Source organism: Humulus lupulus, chromosome 7 (genome assembly GCF_963169125.1).
Source record: "Humulus lupulus chromosome 7, drHumLupu1.1, whole genome shotgun sequence".
Lineage (NCBI taxonomy): Eukaryota > Viridiplantae > Streptophyta > Magnoliopsida > Rosales > Cannabaceae > Humulus > Humulus lupulus.
The window spans coordinates 16,794,791-16,820,654 of NC_084799.1; the positions used below are offsets into that span (position 1 = coordinate 16,794,791).

Sequence of the window (25,864 nt, forward strand, 5' to 3'; positions counted from 1 at the left end):
TGCTATTGTCATTTTATTTTATTTCTTCTTAATTATCGCATTTAGTTAGTTGTAATTTTATTGTTTAAGAAAATACTTGAAAAAAAAACTAAAAAACAAAGCTTGTTCTTTCAACATAAGCAATTTTTGCTTAAAGGAAATTTGGCAAAGTTCCCATCCACGCTTATTAATTAACCTCGGGGGGTTGTTATTAAGTTGTGAGTAAGTGGAATCAAATAGGCCTGGGAACAAGTTAAACCAAAAAAAAAAAATTAGATAAAAAAATAAAAAATCATAAAAATCATAACAAAAAAAAATATATATAAATATTATAATTTCTTCTTGTTATAAGTATGCTCTATGGTTGCGGTTCTAACTGATCTTCCACATCAGAAATTTGTTTCCTTGTGATTGTTTGTGTTACTTTGAGAAATTTGTGACATTGTATGCATCATTGGCATCGTAATTCAAAAAATCGTTTGGTGAAAAAATTAGTGTCTTTACGTGAAATTGAAAGTGTTTTTGAAAATTTAAGCATAATGGAACAAGAAACTAATGTTGTGCAAGAAAAAACTCTTCTTGAATACTTTTCACCAATTTCATCTAATGCTCCATCATGCATTGTTTTGCCCACTACTAATGCCACTCATTTTGAACTTAAACCATCAATCATTCAATTGTTACCATCATTTTATGGTTTAGAAAGAGAGGATCCATACATGCATGTAAAAGACTTTTTGGAAATTTGCTCAACCTTTCGTTTTAAAAATTTTTCAGATGAGTCGGTTAAACTTAGGTTGTTTCCTTTTTCTTTAAAAGATAGAGCCAAAGCTTGGTTAAACTCACTTCCAACTGGAACCATAACTACTTGGGATCAACTTTTTAATAAATTTCTTGCTAAATTTTTCCCCATGTCCAAAACTGATAGTTTAAGAAGAGAAATCTCTGAATTTTATCAAAAAGACAACGAAGAATTTTATGAATGTTGGGAAAGATTTAAAGATTTATTATTAAAATGTCCCCACCATGGTTTTGAAAAATGGAGACTCGTAAAATATTTTTATGATGGTTTAACCCCTTCCAACCGACAAATGATTCAATCTATGCATACTGGAAAATTTTTAAAACTGCAAGGGAAAGAGGCTTGGGACGCTCTTGAAGAATTGTCTGTTAATTCACAACAATGGAATTATTCTGAGCCTAGGTCTAGAGCCAACCCTTCACCAAAAAGAGAAGGAAAATATGAAATAAAAGAAGAAAGTGATTTAAGAACATCATTTGATAAATTAGCAAGAAAAGTAGAAGCCTTAGTAATAAGTCAATCTATGAATTCTCATGTGCAACCTAAAAAAGATGTTTGTTCTTTATGTGCTAGTTCATGTCATAATGCTCAATCATGTCCTTCTTTTATTGAACCATTTTCTGAAGAGGCTAATGCTTTACATTCATATGGAAAACCTTCTTCTGATAGTCCATTTTCCAACACATACAATCCAAATTGGAGAAACCATCCTAATTTTTCATGGAGACAAAACCAACCACAAATGAATCAAGGAAACCAATTCCACCTGCCAAATCCAAATCATGCCCAACCAAGTCAACCTTTGTAACGACCCAAATTCGCTAATAAGGCTTAAGGGCCTTGATTAGCGTGCCAGGAGGGCATGATGGGATTTATGTGTGATTCTAATTATTTAAATGCATGGTTATGATTTAAAGCATGTTATATGACTATTTGTTTATCTGAGATGCATGACTATGTAAGTTAGTGTGCATGTAGGCCCGGATCGTGTTAGAAGGGCATAATTGTAATTTGGCCATGATTGGGCGTAACTGTATTGATATGTGTTGATTGTTGAGGCCACAGTGGTATGTGGATGTATCTGAGCTTTGTGACTCGAGGCGATCCCAGTGGGCAGGCTAGCGGAAAGTGATGACAAGAATTTATACCCGGCTCGGGGCGAGCCTGGGGGTACGAACAGGAATTCAGAGAAATAGATTGAGATTTATTTTGATGATGGGGGATAATTATTTGGTGATTTATCAGGTAGTGGGAAGCAACGGGAAAATATTAGAGACACTTGAGGATTAGCGGGAATTGGGTGAATGACTAAGATGGCCCTACTTGAACAAAAGGATTTAGAATTTATAGGGAGGGCGTTTTGGTCATTTGGCTTTTGGAGATAGGTTTTTATAAGGCTTTATAGAGAGAGGGAATGCTGAAGGAAAAAGAAAAGAAAGAAGAAGGAAAGAAAGAAAAGAGAGAAAACAGGGGGGGTTTTCTCAAGGAACGGTTTGTGCGTTCTTGCACCGTTCCTCTCCGTTTTTCTTGGGGAAAAGCTTTGAGGGAGAGCAAGGATAGGCTGAGCATCAAGGATCTTGGGTTAGACTTGAAGATTTGGCAAGAACACATCAATGTTTGAGGTAAGTTTTAGAGATTTTCGGTTTTAAGGGTTTTGATGGTTTGAGCTGTGTTTTGAGCTGGATTGATGGGAATCTCAGGGGATTTCTGGGCAAGCTTTGAGGGAGAGCAAGCTAAGGAGGCCTAGGGTTGACTCAAGGTCGAAATTTGCAGCAATGGTATGATTTCTAAGACTTTAACTTTGTGGTTTGCTTGAATTTCTGGTTTAGGGTTGTTCATGGTAGATTTTGAGATTTGGGATAAATGATCTTGGGATTTGAGGATTTGGGATGCTTGGGATGAATGGAGAGTGTTCATAAGCTTGATTTTGAGTTTGGTAAAGATTTGGGGAAGTTTGGTTTGAGATTGGGTGAAAGAAATCGCAGAAATGCGATATTGGGATTTCTGGGCTGCAACTAGCGCTACAGCGCTAGTCAGTGGGCGCTGTAGCGCTAGTCCCTGTTTCTGGAGGGGTGTTCTGCTTGTAGCGCTACAGCGCCCTCTTTAGAGCGCTGTAGCACTGCACTGTTCACAGAGGGGAATTTTTGAGTTTTGATGATGGATTTTGACCTAGGGTTCGGGGCTTGTTTCCGCCACTTTGTTTTGGGGATTTGGGACTTCCCGGGGGCTCGGGATTGGTCCCGAGGCTAGGTATTCGGACTTGGGGTTCGGTGTTGACTTTGACCTATGTTTGTGCCTAGGTGTGCGCTAAGGCTCGGGTGGGATCGTGCTCAAGGAGTCAGGTGATCTAAGCTATTGATTGGAAAGGTAAGAAAACTATAACACCCGAGGTTAGGGCATGGCCCCAGATTATATTATGTGCAAATTTTTAAACTTTAAATGAATCATGATGTGTGTGAATGATTATTTCGAATGTACTATATGTGTGATTATGATGAAATGAGCGGCAAGGGCCGAGTACGGCGTAAGCCGGGGCGGCCGTGGGCCGAGTACGGCGTAAGCCGGGGCGGCCGTGGGCCGAAAGTAACACCTAGCACATGGGATGCTATATTCAGGGTGGGACCCAAGGGATACATGAGTTATCCTCGCGGTGAGAACCGATACCCCAGGGCTTTGGTAAGGGTCCTGGGGCGGCATGGCCGTGTTTGCTTAGTCTAATGGTTGACTTGTTTATTTGTGGATTATCTGTTATGATAAACTGTATACATTGCATATGTTATGTTCTGCATGAGTTTTCTTGCTGGGCTTCGGCTCACGGGTGCTCTGTGTTGCAGGTAAGGGCAATGGCTAAGTCAACCAACCATGAGTACGGAGAGCGTGAAGCGAAGCGTACATGTTCGGCCTGCCCGACTGCTTTGGTTGGGGGTTTATTCGAAAGTGGCTGTAATAATCTATGATTTTATGATTTCTTAACTGTAACCTTATTTCAAAAATGTAATTAGTTTCAAACCTTATTTTGGGATCCCAAATGTTTAATAATAGAAGTTTTAATGAAACGACGCCTTTTCAAAGATTACAGCCTTAACTTTTAATTAGTCACACTTTTGTTTCAAAACCTCGGTTAGCGAGTTCATTGCACATTGTTTTGTCTTAAAAACTCACTTAGTAACGGCTCTAAGGAAGTAGGGCGTTACAACCTTACCCTCCACAAAGAAAACCTTCCTTAGAAGACACCTTACAACAATTCATGCAATCCACCCAACAAATCTTACAAAATCAGTCTCAATCCATTGCCAAACTCGAGACACAATTGGGTCAACTTGCTAGTGCTGTAACCGAGAGAGAAAAAGGAAGATTTCCTAGCCAACCCATCCCAAATCCTAAAGGCCAATATGAAATAGGAACTCCTAGTCATAAAGAATAAGCTAAGTCTATCTCAACTCTTAGGTCCGGAAAACAAATTGTCAAACCCGATTACACACCTCAAGTTGAAAAAGACCAAAGCCAACCTCAAAGTTCCAACACAAATGACCTTTCAAAAGATGATGCTCAAATCCTTCCTTCCATCCCAAAAGCTCCTTTTCCACAAAGATTAATTCCACTCAAGAAAGGCAATCAATATAGTGACATCTTAGAAGTTTTCAAACAAGTAAGCATAAACATTCCTTTCTTAGATGCCATTAAAAAAATTCCTGCCTATTCTAAATTCTTAAAAGACCTTTGCACTGTTAAAAGAAACACAAATGTTCCAAAAAAGGCGTTTTTAACTGAACAAGTTAGCTCCATAATTCAATATAAAAGCCTTGTGAAATATAAAGATCCCGGTTGTCCAACAATTTCATGCATCATTGGCGATCATTTCATTAACAAAACTTTGCTTGATTTAGGAGCTAGTGTGAATTTACTGCCTTATTCTGTGTATAAGCAACTTGGTCTAGGAGAATTAAAACCAACTTCTATAACACTTCAATTAGCCGATCGTTCAGTGAAAATCCCTAGAGGTATTGTAGAAGATGTTTTAATTAAAGTGGATAAATTCTATTTTCCTGTGGACTTTATTGTTCTTGACACTCAACCTGTTGAAAATGCTCATGCTCAAATACCCATCATTCTAGGTAGACCATTTTTAGCTACATCTAATGCAATTATCAACTGTCGTAATGGTGTATTGAAATTATCTTTTGGAAACATGACTGTTGAATTAAATGTTTTTAATGTTGCTAAATCTGTTGAGCGTGAGGAAGTGCATGAAGTTAACATGATAGAGAATATGTGTGAAGATGATGGAAGTGACTTACTTGATTTTTGTGAAAAATACTTTGGTATGAACTTGCACATTGATGATTTTAATGATGATGTGAATTCTTTGTTAGAGTCTATACCCTTAAATGAAACCAAAGTTGAACCCTTTTCACCCTTAGATCATGTTCAATCAATTTCCGAGTCTCCAAAGTTAGACCTTAAACCTTTGCCAGAAAATTTAAAATATGCTTTTCTAGGAGAGTCTAGAACCTTGTCTGTTATCATAGCGTCTGCTTTAGATAAAGAACAAGAAGGTAAACTGTTAGATGTCCTTAGAAAACATAAAGAAGCCATAGGTTGGACTATCGGAGACATCAAGGGAATTAGCCCATCCATATGCATGCATAGAATCCATCTAGAAGAAAATGTCAAAACCTCTCGGGAATGTCAAAGAAGGTTAAATCCAAATATGAAAGAGGTCGTTAGGGAAGAAGTACTTAAACTGTTAGATGTAGGTATCATTTACCCTATTTCTGATAGTCAATGGGTTAGTCCAGTTCAAGTAGTGCCTAAAAAGTCTGGGATCACAGTTGTTGAAAATGAGAAAAATGAATTAATCCCTACTCGAGTACAAACGGGGTGGAGAATGTGTATGGACTATAGAAAGCTAAATAATGTTACTAGAAAAGACCACTTTCCTTTACCCTTTATTGATCAAATGCTTGAACGTTTAGCTGGCCATGCATATTATTGTTTTCTTGATGGCTATTCGGGATATAACCAAATCCCCATTGCCCCTGAAGATCAAGAAAAGACTACCTTCACTTGCCCTTTTGGAACCTTTGCATATCGTCGCATGCCTTTTGGTCTTTGTAATGCTCCTGCAACTTTTCAAAGATGTATGATTGCAATATTTTCTGATATGGTTGAAAGAAATCTTGAAGTGTTTATGGATGATTTTTCTGTGTTTGGAAATTCTTTTGATGACTGTTTGCACCATCTTTCTCTTGTTTTAATTTGTTGCAAAGAAAAGAATTTAGTTCGTAATTGGGAAAAATGTCATTTTATGGTTAAAAAAGGAATTGTTTTAGGTCATGTAATTTCATCTGAGGGAATAGAAGTTGATAAAGCAAAAGTTGACCTTATTTCAAAACTTCCTCCACCTAAGACAGTAAAAGAAATTAGATCATTCTTAGGCCATGCCGGTTTTTATAGAAGATTCATAAAAGACTTTAGCAAAATTTCGCGCCCATTATGTCATTTGCTAGGAAAAGAAAATGCTTTTGTCTTTGATAATGATTGCCATGCTGCCTTTGAAAAATTGAAATCCCTTTTGACTAGTGCACCCATTATTCGCCCTCCTGATTGGAATATCCCTTTTGAAATAATGTGTGATGCTTCTGATTATGCTATTGGTGCTGTTCTAGGACAAAGAATTAACAAGTTACCTCATGTAATCTACTATGCTAGCAAAACTTTGAACGATGCTCAATTAAATTATTCTACAACTGAAAAATAATTGCTTGCTGTTGTGTTTGCATTGGAGAAATTTAGGTCTTACTTGTTAGGATCTAAAATAATTGTCTATTCTGATCATGCTGCATTGAAATATCTCTTGTCGAAGAAAGATGCTAAATCTCGCTTAATTCGTTGGATCTTGCTTTTACAAGAATTTGATTTAGAGATATGAGATAAAAAAAGGTTCTGAAAATGTTGTTGCTGATCATTTGTCTAGAATTGTTGTTGAGACTAATAATGACTCCACCACTATAACTGAAACTTTTCCTGATGAACAACTCATGCATATATCTTCTTTGCCTTGGTATGCTGAGATTGTGAATTATTTGGTCACTGGTGAAATTCCTTCTCATTGGTCTAAGCATGACAAATCTAAATTTTATTCTGAAGTGAAACATTTCATGTGGGATGACCCTTATTTGTTTAAATATTGCCCTGATCAAATAATAAGGAGATGCATTCCAAACTGTGATCAACTTAAAATCATATCTTTTTGTCATGATCATGCATGTGGTGGACATTTTAGTGGTAAGAAAACTGCTTTGAAAATTTTACAATGTGGATTTTATTGGCCTACTATTTTTCATGACACTTATGTTTATTGCAAATCTTGCGAACGTTGTCAAATGTTAGGAAGTGTAACTAGAAGAAACATGATGCCTTTGAATCCTATCCTTATTGTTGAAATATTTGATGTTTGGGGCATTGATTTTATGGGTCCATTTCCTAACTCTTTTGGTAACTTGTACATTCTTGTTGGTGTTGATTATGTGTCTAAATGGGTTGAAGCTGTTGCATGCCACACAAATGACCATAAAGTTGTGCTTAAGTTTTTTAAAGAAAATATTTTCTCCCGTTTTGGCTCACCACGTGCTATCATTAGTGATAACGGTACGCACTTTTATAATAGATCTTTTGAGCATTTAATGAAACAATATGGCATTACACATAAAGTCACTACACCTTATCACCCACAAACTAGTGGCCAAGTCGAAATATCAAATAGGGAAATTAAGCACATCTTAGAGAAAACTGTCAATCCATCTAGGAAAGATTGGTCCTTAAGACTCATTGATGCATTATGGGCATATAGAACTGCATACAAAACACCCATTGGAATGTCTCCCTATAGACTTGTATATGGAAAGGCATGTCACTTACCCGTTGAGCTAGAACATAGAGCCTATTGGGCAATTAAGCAATTGAATTTTTCCTTAGACAAAGCAGGTGAGAGAAGAAAGCTTCAATTAAATGAGTTAGAAGAACTTAAGCATGATGCATATGACTATTCCAAAAAATATAAGGATCGAATGAAGATTTACCATGACAAAAACATTTTACGAAAAGATTTCTCTCCCAGTCAAAAAGTCCTTTTATACAATTCTCGTTTGCATCTCTTCCCGGGGAAGTTACGCTCTAGGTGGGTAGGTCCATACATTGTTCGCACTGTTTTTCCACATGGAGCCATTGAAATTGAAAATCCTAATAATGGTAATGTATTCAAAGTGAATGGAAAAAAATTGAAACCATTTTTAGAATTGAAAACTGCTAAAGTGGATGAAATCCTTCTTGAGGATCCTATTTACCATGATCCTTGATCGCTCTCATCAATTATTGGTAAATGTGTGTTTTATTTATGTTTTTAGGTTAACTTCTTGTTTTGATTTTTGTTTCTTTTTTATTGCACTCTTGACATGCTCCATGATGAGGTACGACCATTCTAAACTCTAAACTCTTTCACGCTTCAATTTATATTTGTATTTTGATACATTGAGGACAATGCATAAATTAAGTTTGGGGGTAGTGGGTTTATATGGTTACTTCTTTTTTATGTTTGAAAATGGTAGAATTTCAGTAAAAACAAAAAAATATATTATCTTTCTAGTAATATATATATAGTTTGTACTTTTATACTTTATTTTCTATCAAAAACTATTAAAAAAAATTATATAAAAAAAAAAACCCCTTTGGTGATATCCGTTTTTCCTATGATAATACCCTTAATTGAGTTTTATTTTAGTTTAAAAAAAAATTATGAATCTTTCTTAAGCTTTGTGTTTAATTCTTGGGTCAATTTTGCTTAAAAAAATGAAATTTTTAAAAAAAAAGTATTCATCATAATATGTGAAATAAATAGTTTATTACAACAAATTTTCCAAAATTCACATAATAACTTGATAAATAGTTTTGGACTTCTAATTTAAAATATATTTTCAAAGCAAGATTGACTATGGAATTAATTACATAAGGTTCATTTTGATTCATATTTTTTTTTATAAATTATTTTCAATATGCAATCTTTGAGGAAATTTTTGATATCACCAAATAATAAAAAAAATGTGTGTTTTTATTTTTCTTTTTGCTTGAGGACTAGCAAAATTCTAAGTTTGGGAGTGTGATAACTCTACAAAATAGAGTTATTTTACCACTTTTTATGTGCTAATTGTTGCTTAATCCTTGAGTTTTTAATTGATTTATTAAGTTTTTAAGTAATTTTGAATTCATTAGGTTTATTTTAATTTTATAGATTTTTGTGTATTTTTATTATTACATTATTGTAAAATGTTATGGCTTAATTATTTAAAATTAATATTGTTAAGTTAGGAGTAAAAATATGCAATTTTGAGCTTAAATGTTTAAGTAAATTAATAATTAATATTTTCATTGAACTTTTGTTGTATATTTCATTTTTGAAAATATCTAGTTTTAATTTAATTTATATTTGTTTTATAGGGAGTTGTTTTGTATGTTATTTGCTCTTGAAAAGCAAGAAGAATGGTGGAAAAAAATGGCATTTCTGTAAAGAAAAATCAAGGAAAGTGACATTTTTCTCCTCTTGTCACCCTCTGCCCAGGCCCGTTACAGCCCGTGGCCCATCTCCTTCCTGCCAAGTGCTTCCTTCAGCCTCCAATCTCCCAGCCGCATGAAGAGTCTGAAGCATCACTCATCAATCAGCTACTCCAACGCCACCTGTCCAACTGATTCCTCAACATATATCATCAAACTCATTAGCTTCAGCATATAATATCCTCCCTTCAGCAAGCATCTCACGCCCAAAGCTCTCCTCAACAATCAATATTGCCCAGCTCAAACGTGGGCCAGCCTCCACAAGTCTGCCCATATTTTGGGCCCGCCAGCTTCAGCACCACACAGCCCACATCAAGCTGAAGCCCATCAACGCCCAACCGTGGCCTAAACTGCACCATCCCATGCCTAAACCAGCTGCCAAATAGCCACAAAAATGCAAAAAAAATCATGTTTTTTCATTCCCAATATTTTTCACTCAAATATCAATTTACTCCTCCCTATTTTTCTTACCTAAATAAACATTCATAATTTATTTTTTTTACCCTAGCTTTTCACCAATCTTTTACCCAACCAAACATTTCATTTTTCCAATACTCTTACACTTACTCTATTTATCCTACCACTTCCCAACACAATTAAATTAATCAATTTATTTATTTTAATTTGATTAATTTAATCTCCATATTTTGCCTATAAATAGAGTCTTCTAAGACCATTTGGGGGGCTCTTCTTCTTCATCTTTTTTTTCAACATCTTCTACACATTTTTCTCTCTTCTTTTCACTAGTTTCTCTTTACCACTTTCATCTTTTGAAGAGCATGTCAAGTATGTTATGTTGTAATTTTTATCTAGTTATGAGCTTCTAATCTTTTTCAAAGGTTATTAAGATGATGATGAAGCAAAATGTAACTAGATAGTATTTTTTGTTGTATGTTGATTTCCCATTTGTACAACATTGTTTATGGATTTTTCTATCAAAGATATGCATTTTTCATCTATTATTGATTGTTAAAGCATATTACACTTAGTTCTTCATTATGCAAAAATATGATATTCTTTGATTAAATGTTTTTCATTAAATTGTTTACATCTAATTCTTAGAGCATAAGTATCATATTTTGCCTAAACATAATCTCTTTGATTTTTTGTAGTTTCATTAGGTTGTAACACAACTAATGCTTAGAAATTATATCTTATATAAGTGAAGAAAAATCCTACCTTTTTGAAAGAGTAACTTGTGCTTGAATAAGAAAATATATTTTGAAAAAAAGTATAGTGTGATTTATTTCAACTATATCTAAACTTGGGAATCAATATACTTATAAATACTATTGAACTTGCATTTTGTGGATTCTAATATCTTAATAATCTTATTTTACATATATCTTTTAAAGACCATTTTTCTATTTAATCTTAAATCTTTTTATTAATTGTCTTTTATTTTTCTAAAACAAAATCTCATCAAATATTTGGAACTAGGTTAGAATATTATTGCTTTGTTTGAAATAGTTTCTTTTGATGTTAGTCAACTCCCATGGGTTCGACCTCGTACTTACATGAACATTATATTCTGAAACGATTCGTGCACTTGCGAGTTTAAATTTTAAAACACCCTCTTTTGGGATCAACACCTCCCCCAAAAGTCCGCATTTTCAGAGCCTATTCTCATGTAGAAGGTATAAGAGAGACCTCCTGCCATGAGGGAGTTGGAGCAGGGTCTCTCTATGCTCCTTCATCGTCTCGTCAGGAGTGGGACGCTGAAAATTGGCTGAAAAGCAAGACACATTTCAACTAAGTATGGATCTAACAGCTAAAATCCCGAGCACAGAGATAAAGAAAACTGGGAATACTTACGAATCCGCCTGAACGAGTAGTATCGAGACGGGGACAGTCCATCTGTCCAGAAGAAGGCCTTTTTGAAATCAAGTGGATAATTGGGGAGATCTTCGAAGACCTTTTTCTCTTTGGGATAGCTCGAAAGATAATAAAAGCCATCTCCTCCCCAAGCTCGGGAGGGGTTGCTTTTCAGACAAAAGAGATATAAGATCTCTTGAGGCAAAGGCCCTTCCCACGTCTGCTCGTGGTATAGCGACCTCAGGGCGGACAGAACCCTGTAAGAGTTGGTGTTGAGTTGGAACGGAGCCAACCCAACAAAATCTGTGAAGTCCTTGAAAAAAGACTTCAAAGGCAACAGTGCCCCCGCCCTCATGTGTTCTTGGCTCCATGCCGCGTATTTCAGCTTGGCGTCGTGGCCCCCAGGGGCGAAACAGCTTCGTTCGTGGTCGGCCGGAGCTCGACACTTCAAAGAACCTGACAAGCTGAGGCCATGGAGGGCCAAGATGTCAGTTATCTGACTAGTCCAGGTAACCGAGCTCCAATAGTGCTCGGCCTCGAACATTTCTTTCCTCGGCTGCGAGGAAGAAGGTTCCCCCATCAGTGAAAATTGAAGTTCTCCTGGATTATACGCGATGGTGACCTTTAGTGCGGGGTCGAGGGGGATTGGCTTAGGCCCTGAGTTGGACTCTGGATAAAGAGCTTTCCGAAGAATTCTCCTCTTCTTCTCTATGACCTCGTCTATTTGGCGGCGATAATGAGCTCGAATATCCTCCTGCTCGCGCGCAAGCTCGTACTCCCGAATCCGACGTTGATTCCGAGCGAACAGCGATTCCGGGCTCGGGGTTTTTGGCTCGTAAGGGATTGCCAGCAACGACCCCCACCGTCTTTCCAGATTCTGTGACATCTAGCGAGAAAGAAAAAATGGTGAGGGCCATGCATGCAAGAATTACGAGCTCGATAGGACGAGCTCGGAGTTTAGGAACAAGCTATATATTGAGACCCTTATTAAAGAGTCAGGACGTGCGTTCCACGAGAAAGGGAGGAGAGTGGATAATTTTTTTTTTTAAATCCCGAAAATCGGGGGAAAAAAGAGTGGCGGATAACCAGAAAATGAAGCCTTGGGTTTCGCGCACTTGTCAAAGCCAAGGTTTTTTGCCCGAAATCTTGGTGTACAAGAAACGTCTCTTAAAATTTTAAAACCCAGAAAACAGGAATCTTTCTCAAACATCAAAACTGGGTATGAACCAGTGATGTAAATTCAGTATGGAAATCTAAAAAAACATAAGAGTCTGTCGGATAAAAAATTCCCTAACGTATTGTGCTAAGAAAATTAACTAGTACATTCAAAGACACAGCAAGAATAGTATGAACAAAGACTGAGGTAAGGGAAGACAAAGATTGGACACTTACACAATAATGGCGATTGCAGAGAAATTGCTGACTGAAGGAGAGGTTGCAAATATGAGCGCATGGACTCGAACAAACCGGAGGTTCTTTGTTTTTTCGGCTGAGAGAACATGCACGAGAAGGAGGTCTTCTGGGACCTCTGGTTTCGTCCCTTCCGTTTCTTTGTTTCTGATGCGTGTAAAGTAAGGGGATGAAGAAGACTTTGAATATATAAAGGGGAAAAGTGATAAAAATGATTAATTTGGGCCATTGGCCAGAATCCTCTTGAAATCCAACAGTCAGGGGACAATGACATGATGGTACTGAAAAGGTGGCAGATGAATGATCGTGGGCAGGTTTCCAAGGTACTCAAGTACCATGAATGAGCAATACCCAGCTGTCGCGTGTCCATTTTTAAGTGTATGACGGTACGGTTCTCGAAGAAAGTAGTTCAAAAGTTTCCTTCTCTTAGAATTCGAACAAATACTTTTGAGGGGGCAAGATGTTATACCCAGATTTCGAGCCATGTTAAATGTGACCTCGAAAGCTGGATTCGTAGCGAATGAACTTGTGAAGTTTGAGGTATGCTCTAGGATTAAGTATCGAGCCTACAAGACTGAGACGATCTCGAATGTGGTGGCCTCGAAATGTTCACGATCTCGGAGGATAGCTCCCGAGATGCATCTATCTTCAGGGATGACATCGGATCAGGGGTTCCGAGCCTGACGCGCGTACGATCTCGAAATCCATGTGACCTCGGGAAATGTCGTTAGCTCGAACGAGGATGAGAGATCTGGGAGAATGAGACCTTGGAGATATATGATAATAACCTTGAACATCTACAAGTGTTGTCAATAAGAGACGCAGTCCGCATTTATTATTGTAAATCCCATAAAACCATGAGATATTATTCGATTAGTTATATGCCCCCTAGTCTTGAGGGGACATTTCCTTTTATATCGGATCGCAGGTATTTAAAGTCATTTATTTTATTTACACAAAAAGAGTAACTACCCAAAATATGTGGGATAGTATTCTGCATCCTTCTCTATAAATAGAGAGGTCATGCACCATTGTAAATGACCGAATTTCTGAATCTTGAGAGAAAACTCTGAAGAATTCATGCTTAAGAATTTTCAGAGATAATCTTGTGTTTAATAACAAAGACTCGTGGACTAGGCAGATTTAACTGCTGAACCACGTAAAAATCGTGCTTTGCATTGTTATATTTTAATTGGCCATTACTAGTTATTGTTTACGTGCTCTTCTTTCACTGTTGACGAAAAACGGCATCAACAAAACCAATAATAGTTGATTTTCAAGCTTGAAGATTCAGTCTTAGTTTCATTAAACAATATTTGATATATGACATTTTAGAAAGTTTAATTTATAAATTAACATAAAAGTATTGAATATATTAATTCTTTTCCATACAGAAATGGAAAGGAATAAAATTGGGTGATCTTATAATAAGATTAGATCTTGGTCTGGTATATATATATATTATATTCTTATTAATGTTTATTTATAAAATAAAATGATCAGCTCAACATCGCCAGCTGAAGAAATTAATTAATCCATGTGCGGGGTCAATACATTTGTTTATATATATATGAACAACCAAACTTTGCACAACCTACATATTATATATTAAATGGAAACATAGAATAATAACATTTATTTACTTAATTTGAACAACCAAATTTTCATTATTAATTAGGAAATTTTTAAAAATTTTGGCTTTTATACCATCAATGTGCAAAAATATGAGAGTTATATTTTTCTTAATTTGTATGTGAAATTTATTAAAGAAAAAATTAAAGTATCAGAACCACAATTAGTGGCTAACAAAAATATGAAAATATCACATTTTTTTTCATCATAGTTATGTTTTATTTGATTTTGAAGGTAATTTTATTTTTATTTTTATTTTTTTTCCTTACTTGCTTTTTCTTCTATTTTTTCCTTTTTTTTTTCTACCAATTTTTTCCTTAATATTTTTTTCTTTCCATGTTTTTCATTATTCTTCTTCTTTTTTTCATTTTTTTTCATTTATCTATTTTTTTCTTTTATTTGTATTGTTTTTTTTTTCATATTTTTTCAGTTTTGTTTTTCATTCTATTTTTTCTTCATTTTTGTATGTATTATTTTCTCATTCCATTTTTTTTTTCACACATATGAGCTTTTTTTTCTTCTTCCTTTCTTTTTTCATTTTTTTCTACCAATTTTTTCATTCATATATTTTGTTTCTTTTCATTTTCCATTATTTTTCTTCTTCTTATTTTCATTCTTATTTATTCATCTATTTTTTTCATTCATCATTTCTTTTGTTTTTTTTTTATTTTTGTACTTATTCTTTTCTCATTCTATTTTTTTTTCCATTTTTTTCACACGTATATTTTAACATTACATAATTATTCTACTATTTTTTTATTTATTATATTTTATTATTGTAATTTTTTTTATAGTTTTTTCCACTATATGTAAAAAAATTCAAATCAATTTTTGCAGCATTTTCTTTTTACTGTAACACGTATAGGAATACCAAAATTTGGAAAGAAAACTAATAAAAATATGAAAACGTGAATGGGTAACTGGTTACCTTCACATTCTTTGTGTGTATATTTCTGAGGGTAATTGGTTACTTTCACGATCTGGTGTGTGTATATTTATGGTAATTAGTTAATTATGTTACTAAAATCATAGTTACTTCATCTTCATTTTTTAATGAAGTGTTCTTCCATTTTTTCCTTCAAATTTGATGTTTCTTTTCATATTTAATATGAGTAATTCGTCACCCCTCTTAGGTAACTGGCTACCCCTTTTATGGCAGAAAGTTACTCATCTCAAGTTAACTGGTTACCCCTCCTGGTGCATGTTATTTAACTTAGCTCTAGGATTTTTTTTAAGATCAATCAAGTAATTGGTTACCCTACCCAAGATTTGAAAAAAAAAAACGTACAATCTTAAAAAAAAACATGTTTATAATAAATAAATAATAATTTTAAAAACAATTCATATTACAAATTTTTTTTTGCAAAACAACCAAAGAAAAATTTAATATAAAATTAGTAATATAAAAACAATATAAAAAAACAAATAACCTAAAAAAATAATAATCAAATTACAAACATACCCTTCCAAATTTGATTAAGAGTAAAACTATGGCATAATCAACTTTTATACAAAAATATGGGAAAATAAACCCATAAAAGTGAAAATTCTTAAAAAAGCCATAGATTAACTTTTTTTTTTTTTTAAAAGCCATATTTTTGCACACTTTATTAAAAATCTCATATAAAATGTAATTTACACCCTCAAAGTAGCTATAGTTTCCTGAATTTTTGATTAATTTTAAAATATTTAAAACTTAAAGAAATGGACGAATTGGAGGCTGTCACGTGTCCCATATGGCTAGTTTTAATAGTTGGCTAGATGACAGGGAGTTAAGTGCAAGAAAATCAACTACTTGAGTACTTTTGCCATCAATTTTTTTACATAGGTATTTAACTCAAAGAATTGTAACTACTTGAGTAGTTTTGCTATCAAATTTTTTACATAGGTATTTAACTGCAAGAATTGTTGTAACTACTCACTACAAAAAACCTCACTTGGCAAAAGTGAGGTTTTGCGCCGGCAAAAGTCATATAGATTTTGCCGGCGCAAATTTGCACCGGCAAAGGTCGGCGATGTATCCCCGTCGCCAATTTCACTTTTGCCGATGCAAAATGTAATGCGCCGACAATGGTATCTTTTGGCGACGAAAAAATGCGCTGGTAAAAATAGGGATGCGTCGGTAAAAAATTTTGTCACGTTGTTGTGGAAAACACTTTTAGCGGCGCAAAAATACACCGGCAAAAGTTGACTCTTTTAGTGGCGCGTTTTTGCGCCGGTAAAGATGTATATATGCAGTGAGGGTTGAAACTTTTGTCGACGTAATTTTGCGCCGGTAAAAGTATTTTTTAAATAATTTTTTTTATTATATTACTAATTTTATTTTCAATATATTAATATTAATTAATAAATTTCGATTTTAATATATTAATAATTATTTAATTTTTTAGTAATATTATTTAATTAGAAATAAAATTAAAATTAAAATTTTATAAATAAATAAAAAAAATTACAACTATTAATATTTATTGTCTCCACCAAACATGAAAATATAAAAGTAGTTTAGTAAAATAAATGTCTAATAAATTAAACTTTAAATAAATAAATAAAAAGTTCTACAAATGAGTACTGCCCGCCTCATCATCCCCGCCTCCGTCAGCATCATCGTCATCGTCATCGTCTGAATCTTGTTCTGGTAAGTCAATAGTAAAACCAGGAGCCATTTCACCAACCTGCTTCAACAAAGCACTGAGCAGGAGATCTTGACGCCGTTGACGACTCTCAAGTTTAGTATTATGCTTTTTTAGGTTATGATTTTCTAGCATAATGTCATTAGTTCGCTGCAAAAGGCTGTCCACTTCAGGTGGCAATTGCCCGGACATTTGAGAAGTTGATGAAGATGCTGCCCTCTTTGCGCCAATTTCCTTCAACCTAGGCAATCCCCCAAACCCTTTCTTATAACACGAGCGGGGTCCAAGGACATCCGTGACAATATCCATATCAGGCGGGAACTGACCGTCGACATTATCGCCGACACAAGAAGCAACAGATGATACAGGTGTCGTACTCTGCAATGCTCGACGCTCGGTCATCTTAGTCTGCACAATAAAAAGCACGTATCTTGAATTCTAATATAACATTATTTGAAAACCTAACTTATAAATTTTTAATATAAAAACATATAAAATATAACTTTATAATCTATCTGTCAACATCCTATCATTAATGACTGCAGACCAATGATTGAAAAAGAATGTAATTAAATTTTTTCCTGTATCAGGGAGCAAGTGGGCTAAAGTAAATTTGGTCATGAAAATCCATATCTGAATCAAAATCATGAAGATGTTGATATATAAGATAAGTGCAGTTAATTCCATTAATGGGGAATTTACGTCTCCAAACATATATATCAACTATATTTGCATGTGTTTTGATTCAGATATGGATTTTCATGACCAAATTTACTTTAGTCCACAAGCTCCCTGATACGGGGACAACATTAGTTACATTATTTTTTTTATCTTAGTCCACAATCATTAATCATAAAAATATTGGCACATGGATTATAAAGGTTTAATTGTTAAAAATTTAATTAATAATTAATAAATAATTACTAATTGACAACAACCAATTAATAAATAATATTTATTAATTATTTACTAAACTTTTTTAAAGGTAAATGATCATAAATTAGTTAAGGTTATGCAACTTACATGTTTTGTCGCCGCTACATCACTAATCCACTTATCCTTCTTCTTGTGGAGGTGCTCGAATGTGTCGATCATGCTCGGGAGCTCGCCAGTAGATGGGTCCATCTAAAAAAGCAAATTATTTAAACATTGTGACATTTATAATATTTTCGTAAATGTAAGGATATAGGTTATTATAATTTACGTGATCATAAACATGGGCAACGATGGATTTGGAACCGTGTCCTCCTGGTATGGTCATTTTTGCTCGAGCTTCTTTATTTTTCTTCGATATACGCTTCAAACAGAAAACAGGACGCATTAATCTAGATTGTAATTTTATAATTAAAAATTAATGTAAAATCTATGGCATACCTGGTGAGAATCAGAAGCCCAAAACTCACATAGAATTGCCCAATCAGAAGAAGTAATTGACCCAAAAGGTTTTGACTTCGCTCTCTCATTGTCCACCTCTCCTCCAACCTCTACCCAATGTTTCTTCATCGTGTGGCGCCAATTAGTTAGATGTTTTTGCATTTGTTTTACCATGGCATCGTTGATTACTGAATTGTCTTGTGGATAAATGAATTTGTCCTAAAATCACAATTAAATTTGGAATTTGTTAAAATATTATGAAGATAGACAAAATATTTAATAATGAGTTATTAAAGGTTTAAAAAAATGCTTACAGATAGCCTATTTTGAATAACTTGGATATCAGCTGGTTTTACTTGTTCCCAAGCTAGTGTAGTTGGGGGTACGGTGTTACGCAAATAACGAGCCATGGAATTGTTGAACCACTTGCCATATGTTTGAATAGCTTTTCCAGTTTGTGCATCAAACTCTACTTTCAAATGACTAACTTTTTTGGTGGCCAGCTCATTCTCGATATTAGCACCGTAATAAGCTCCCTTGCCCCTCTTGGAGCCACCACCTGTGTCATTACTTGGTTCAGCCATTCTACATTAAAATATTCATTAATTAACTAATTCAAATTATGTATGTCTGTTGTTTTTTGTTATAAAATTAACATTTATTCATTATGGTATTTCCAAACCTACCCTATTCCAACCTAGTGGATCCATTGGAGATAGTAAGGAGTCATGTACTTCTCCTCATTTTTTTAAAAATGTTTCACAAACATTTAAAAAAAATGAGGAACAATACATGAATACATTGGCTATCCCCAAGGCATCCACTAGGTGCATCACTATTATTTTTTGTTATAAAATTAACATTTTATTACTTATTGTATTTCCCAACTTACCCTATTCTGACCTAGTGGATCCCTTGGAGATAGTAAGCAGTCATGTAGTAATTCTCATTTCTTCAAGATATTTCATCAAATATCTTGAAAAAATGAGAACCAGCACATGAATACATTAATTATCCCCAAGGCATCCACTAGGTGCATATCAATTGTTTTTTTGTTATAAAATTAACATTTTATTACTTATTGTCATTCCCAACCTACCTTATTCCGACCTAGTGGATCCCTTGGAGATAGTAAGCAGACATGTGCGAATACCCATTTTTTCAAGATGTTTCTCAAACATCTTGAAAAAATGAGTACCAGTACATGAATACATTGACTATCCCCAAGGCATCCAATAGGTGCATGTGTACCTATATCTGATACTATCATTAATTAATGATAATAAATAAAGTTTTCATTGAATTAAATAAAAAGTTACATACACTTGTTTAAATTACATATCATTGTCCTCATCATCACTAACTACAAAATCATTACGAACATCACTATCACTATCGACTAGAACATTGTCGTCATCCTCATCATCTTCATACTCAGCCAACGTGTCGTCTTCAAATTCAACTTCATCATCGACAACGAATTCATCTGAACCTTCGCCAACCAAATCATCGACGTTGTACACTTCAGTGGCATTGACATCAACCCGATCATACTGAAGATTATAAAAAACTGGAAGTTCTACCCACAACTGAAATAAAGAAGAATTAACTTCTTGCAATATTGGTATATCATTTGTGGTCTCAGTATCATCAACATCGGAATTTGATAAATCCCATACATTCCTCATAATGTATTCATTAACGAGCCTCCAATCATCCCCATTTTTCACATCTCGAAGATAATACACCAACTTTGCTTGAGATGCGAGAACGAAATGATCATATTTATAACATTCTTCCTTCACATATACGCTCGTAAAATTGGATTCCACTTTAATTCTATTTGTATTGAACCATCTACACTTGAATAGGACAACACTGTAACCCATCAAGTAGGACAACTCAATTACTTCTTCCAGAACTCCATAGTAGTTCACTCCTTCCTCACTTGGCACCATTACACCGCAATTTTGTGTTTTAAGCTTCATATCACGACCATGAATCACAAATTTCACACCATTCACTATCATCCCTGGATATGAGTACACGGTGCCGCTTGATTTGTTTGCGAGAGCATACAATTCATTATTCACTTCAGTAGGTGTTGACTCATGCAAACCGTTCACCTATCAACATTAACATTGAAAATTAGTTTTGGATTGATTAAGTGGGGTTTCGAAAAAGAATTGACTAATATACATACTCTTTCTTTGAACCACTGAGGAAAATCAGCTTCTTGTTGAACTTCAAGATTCGAGCCCCCCCGTCTTCTTAATTCATCCATATGCTCACTACAAATGGACAACAATGTTATGATTTTGGCCTTTACTCGGTATATAAACCAAACATCATTATTGAAAAAAGACTAGAAAACACACCTAAGGTACTCCTTAATTTCGGCACAATTGTTCAAGATATACCACTCAGCCTTTTGCTTTAACTGCGGATTGAGGAGCATACTTGATTTCATACCAAATGGACGACCAACAGCCTTATAAATAGAATATTCCTGATTTGGTTGGGATTCAACGCGATCGTTATTCCTCTCAGGTCGATTGAATCGAGTCTCAACCCCCCGAAGGTACATTGAGCAAAAGGTTAAGGCCTCGTTCACCACGTAAGCTTCTGCAATTGAACCTTCCGGATGTGCACGATTTCTTACATATTGTTTATAAACTGCCATCGAACGTTCAATGGGATACATCCACCTAAGGGTGCGCCAGTTCTGTTTGTGAAAAATAAGGATGGTTCTCTGAGAATGTGTATTGATTAGAGAGAACTGAATAAGCTGACAATCAAGAACAAGTATCCTTTGCCAAGGATAGATGATATGTTCGATCAGTTGCAAGGTAAGAAGGTATTCTCAAAGTTTGACCTTCGTTCTGGTTATCATCAGTTGAGGGTCAAGGAGGGAGACATACTGAAGACTGCTTTTCTTACCAGGTATGGGCATTATGAGTTCTTAGTCAAGTCTTTTGGAATGACTAATGGCCCTGCTGCTTTTATGGATCTGATGAACAGAGTGTTCAAGGATTATCTGGACCAGTTTATGATCGTCTTCATCGATGATATTTTGGTATATTCTCAGTCTGAGTTAGAGCATGAGCAACATCTGAGGTTGGTTCTACAGAGACTGAGGGAACACAGATAGTTTGCAAAGTTCAAGAAATGTGAGTTCTGGTTATCTCAGGTATCCTTTCTTGGGTACATTGTCAGTAAGGAGGGGATTAAGGTAGATCCAGCAAAGATTGAAGCGGTCAGAGATTGGCCAAGGCCAAAGAATGCTTCCGAGGTTAGAAGTTTCCTTGGATTGGCAGGTTATTATAGGCGTTTCGTGGAAGGGTTCTCAAAGATTGCTACTTCATTGACTGAGTTAACATGCAAGAGTCAGAAATTTGTGTGGTCAGATAAGTGTGAGAATAGCTTCCAGGAGCTGAAGCAGAGATTGATTACAGCTCCGATTCTGATTCGTCCAACAGATCAGGAGAAGTTTGTGATTTATTGCGATGCTTCTCATCAGGGTTTGGGCTGTGTTCTAATGCAGTCAGAGAAGGTAATTGCTTATGCTTCACGCCAGTTGAAGGAGTATGAAAAGAGATATCCCACTCATGACTTGGAGTTGGCGGTTGTGGTCTTTGTTTTAAATATATGGAGGCATTATCTTTATGGGGAGAAGTGTGGGATCTATATAGACCATAAGAGCCTGAAATACTTCTTCACTCATAAAGATTTGAATATGAGACAAAGGCATTGGCTGGAGTTAGTAAAAGATTATGACTGTGAAATTCTATATCATCTAGGAAAAGCTAATGTGGTAGCTGATGCTTTAAGCCGGAAGGGTCCGGGACAGATTTTTGGTGCGAGGCTGATAGCCAGAGAGTTAGCAGATGATATGACCAGAGCTGGTATAAAGTTGCTGGTGGGCCAGTTGGCCAATATTACGCTTCAGTCTACACCATTGGAAAGAATAAAGGAGGGTCAGTTGAGTGATCCACAGTTGATCAAGATCAGAGAGGATGTTTTGGCTGGAGCATCCAGAGATTATACAGTGTCTGAGTTAGGCTTGTTGAGATACAAGGGGCGGATATGTGTTCCGTTAGACACTGCTTTGAGGCGAGAGATTCTGGATGAATCTCATACTGTTAGGAAAATATATATTTGTCTCAATGGAAATGGTAAGAAATTACAACTTTATGCAATATATTACAAATAAAAGGAGATGCAAGATGATAAAAATAGAAAATACAACTCTATTACAAAAGATACAAATAAACTATAAGTGTTTGAACAAAAGGAAATAAAAGGATTACAACTCTTAACCAAAAAATACAAGTAAATAGAACAAGAAGAAATAGTAGAAAAGCAAATGGAAGAAAATAAGAACAAGAACAAAAACAATAAACTCTCACTCATAGAACCAAAGTGAAGAGTGTTGGGGATCACCAACTTGAACAAGGTTTGAAACCTTTGTCCAAAAGCTTATTTCCCCTAACTCAAGCACTAAGGGATCTCTCACAGATTATATGAAATGCTTTATGGAATTATCAAGCCTCAGGGTGTTTCTAGCCAAGTGCTCTAATGGATAGAAATGTTGTATCTTACAAGTGAGCTATAGGCTCCTATTTATAGAGTTTAGAGACACCCTTTGAATTTCAAATTCCACCAACCCACATGGCTGTTACCAATGTTTAATTGGATTAATATGGAATTAAAAAATGAGATTTGGGAGTTATTTGGGTTTTTTGAGCCGTTCAACAAAGATTGAAAAAACTGAAAAATGGTCAGTTTTTAGCCTGTGGCCGCGGCCAGAGACATTAGTGGCTGCGGCCACTAGCCTCTGTTCCATAGGCCGCGGCCACCAACATTCAGTGGCCGCGGCCACCGACCATTTTCAGCACAATAAAGGGTAATATTTGGAAGTTACAAATTTGTAACACCAAATATGTTACATTATTTGGATATATCTCATATATCTAAATATTGTAACTCTCTATTATATGTTACAATATGTGACACTCTTTGTCACATTTATTTAATCTAAAACATTTTATTGTAATATAATATAATATTACATTATATTATAAAATAATATAACACATACTACACCTTACTCTTTGCATCCAGGCACCACAAAGATGTATCAGGATGTGAGATCGTTGTATTGGTGGCCAGGGATGAAGAGAGATGTAGTAGAGTATGTGGCTAAGTGCTTGACATGTCAGCAGGTCAAGACTGAGCATCAGAGGCCGGCAGGGTTATTGCAGCCTCTGGATATCCCAGAGTGGAAGTGGGAAGACATCACGATGGATTTCGTGGTGGGCTTACCCAGGACTATTGGTCAGCATGATTCCATTTGGGTAATAATGGATCGCTACACCAAGTCAGCTCACTTCTTGCCAGTGAGGACTACATATACAGTTGATCAGTATGCAGATCTCTATGTGAGAGAGATCGTGTGCCTTTATGGAGCACCGAGGTCGATCGTGTCAGATCAGGACCCCACTTTTACTTCAAGTTCTGGGGGAGTTTACAGAAGGCCATGGGAACTCAGTTGAAGTTCAGTACTACTTATCATCTTCAAACAGATGGGCAATCTGAGAGGACGATCCAGATATTAGAAGACATGTTGCGAGCATGTGTGCTGGAATTTGGTGGATCTTGGAGTAAGTATCTACCTTTGATAGAATTTTCCTACAACAACAGTTATCAGTCTACCATTGAAGTTGCACCTTATTAGATGATGTATGGTAGGAAGTGCAAATCTCCCATTCATTGGGATGAGATAGGTGAAAGGAGATACTTAGGTCCTGAGGCAGTTCAGAGGACAAGTGAGGCCATTAAGTAGATTAGAGCTCGAATGCTTGCTTCTCAAAGTAGACAGAAGAGCTATGTAGATCCCAAGCGCAGGAACGTGGAGTTCTAGGTGGGAGATTATGTCTTCTTTAGAGTCTCTCCATGGAAAGGGGTGAGAAGGTTTGGGAATAAAGGCAAGTTGAGCCCTAGATTTGTAGGTCCAATTGAAATCCTGGAAAGGATTGGTTAGGTGGCTTACAGGTTGGCCTTGCCACCAACGTTGTTAGACGTGCATAACGTGTTTCATGTTTCAGCTCTTCGGAGGTACGTATCTGATGTGAATCATATTTTGAGCTATGAAAATCTGGAGCTTGAGCCAGATCTTTCCTTTGAGGAGCAGCTAGTTTAGATACATGACAGAAAGGACAAGGTCCTCAGGAATAAGACGATACCTTTGGTTAATGTATTATGGAGGAACAACAAGGTCGAGGAAGCGACTTGGGAGTTGGAGTCAGATATGCAGAGTTAGTATCCCGAGCTGTTCAGGTAAATTTCGAGGACGAAATTTCTGTAAGGAGGGGATAGTTGTAATGCCCCAAAATCTCTAATGTGGTTTAATGGCTGGATTAGTAGGTCGGGAGGACCATAATTGTTTTATTGTGCCATTAAATAATTATATGCATGTTTATGTGAATTATATTATAATATGATGTTAAATGCATGCATGTGGGTCCACATTTGATTACAGGGGTATTTTGGTCCGTTGAGGGCATATTTGTATATTTTGGTGCATGCTTGTGATATATTATTGAGGTCACATTATAATGTGGATTTGTTTGAGCTATTCGGCATGAGACGATCTTTGAGTATAAACTATCGGTTTGGTCATACCAGGCTTAAGCTCGGGGCTCGGGTTGAGTCTCAGGGTGTTTTGGTGATTAGAGCATTACCGGGAATAAAAGTGTAACGAGATTTGAATTATTGGTATTTGAGAATATTGAGAATAACGGGAATTGGAGAGTGTTAATTATGATTAACGAAATAGGTGGAAAATGACGATTTTACCCTTGGGGAAACTTTAGAAGCTTTTAAATGACCTAAGGGCATTAAGGTCATTTGGCATGGATATATATGATTTATTGGCTGTAGAAACCTGTAGAAAGAATAGAACAAAATAGAGCCAAGCTTTCTTCCTCATGTTCATCATTTTCTCTCTTTTCTTCTTTGGAATTTTTGAAGCCAAATTGAGGAATTAATCTAGGAAACTAAAGGTTTGAGCTTAGGAACTCGATTCATTCATTGAAAGGGATTCAAAACAAGTTTGAGGTAAGATTTTATCCATGAATTTCAAGAATTGCTATGTTTTTCTTATGGTTTTTAGTCAAGAGATTTTGATGTGGTTAGTGGGAATTCATGGAGGTTTTTGAGAAAATTTTCTTGGGTTTTGTTGTTGGTATGTTGATTGTGTTGTGGTAATACTTGGTTTTGGATTTGGAGATGTTTGAGTAAGTTTTTGGAAGGATTGAAAGAGGGAAAAAATGAGGTTTTAATGGGAGAAAACATGGGTTTTTGGCTGTTGGGAGGCAATGCCGCGACATTGGGTGCAGGAGCTTGAGGCTGCTGCCTTTATTTTTTTGGGAAGGGCCGCGACACTTGGGGAAGGGCCGCGGCGCTTGAGGGCCATCTTGGCCAAAAGTGTGTTTTTAACTTAGGGATTCAAACCTTAGGCCTCGGGATCGATCCTACTACTCGGTTTAGTGGGATTCGATGTCCCGGAGGCTAGGTCTTGGTCCGGGAATATTTTATTATTCATTTTATTGAT

The 25,864-nt window shown here is 35.7% G+C and overlaps 1 protein-coding gene and 1 non-coding gene across 2 annotated transcripts in view; one reads left to right on the forward strand and one right to left on the reverse strand.

Annotated features, from left to right (window-relative positions):
- Positions 1-905: 905 nt before the first annotated feature.
- LOC133793182 (small nucleolar RNA R71) lies at positions 906-1,012 on the reverse strand. Its single transcript, XR_009874639.1, has one exon. It is a non-coding gene; the product is annotated as a small nucleolar RNA R71 (small nucleolar RNA).
- A 3,929-nt stretch (positions 1,013-4,941) lies between these two features.
- Positions 4,942-25,864, forward strand: part of LOC133791427 (uncharacterized) — a 31,865-nt gene continuing 10,942 nt past the window's right edge. Inside the window, 6 exon segments of the mRNA XM_062229357.1 lie at positions 4,942-4,946; positions 5,480-5,574; positions 6,292-6,492; positions 6,694-6,716; positions 6,718-7,051; positions 7,298-7,575. Of these exon segments, the coding sequence (XP_062085341.1) occupies positions 4,942-4,946; positions 5,480-5,574; positions 6,292-6,492; positions 6,694-6,716; positions 6,718-7,051; positions 7,298-7,575 (936 nt within the window).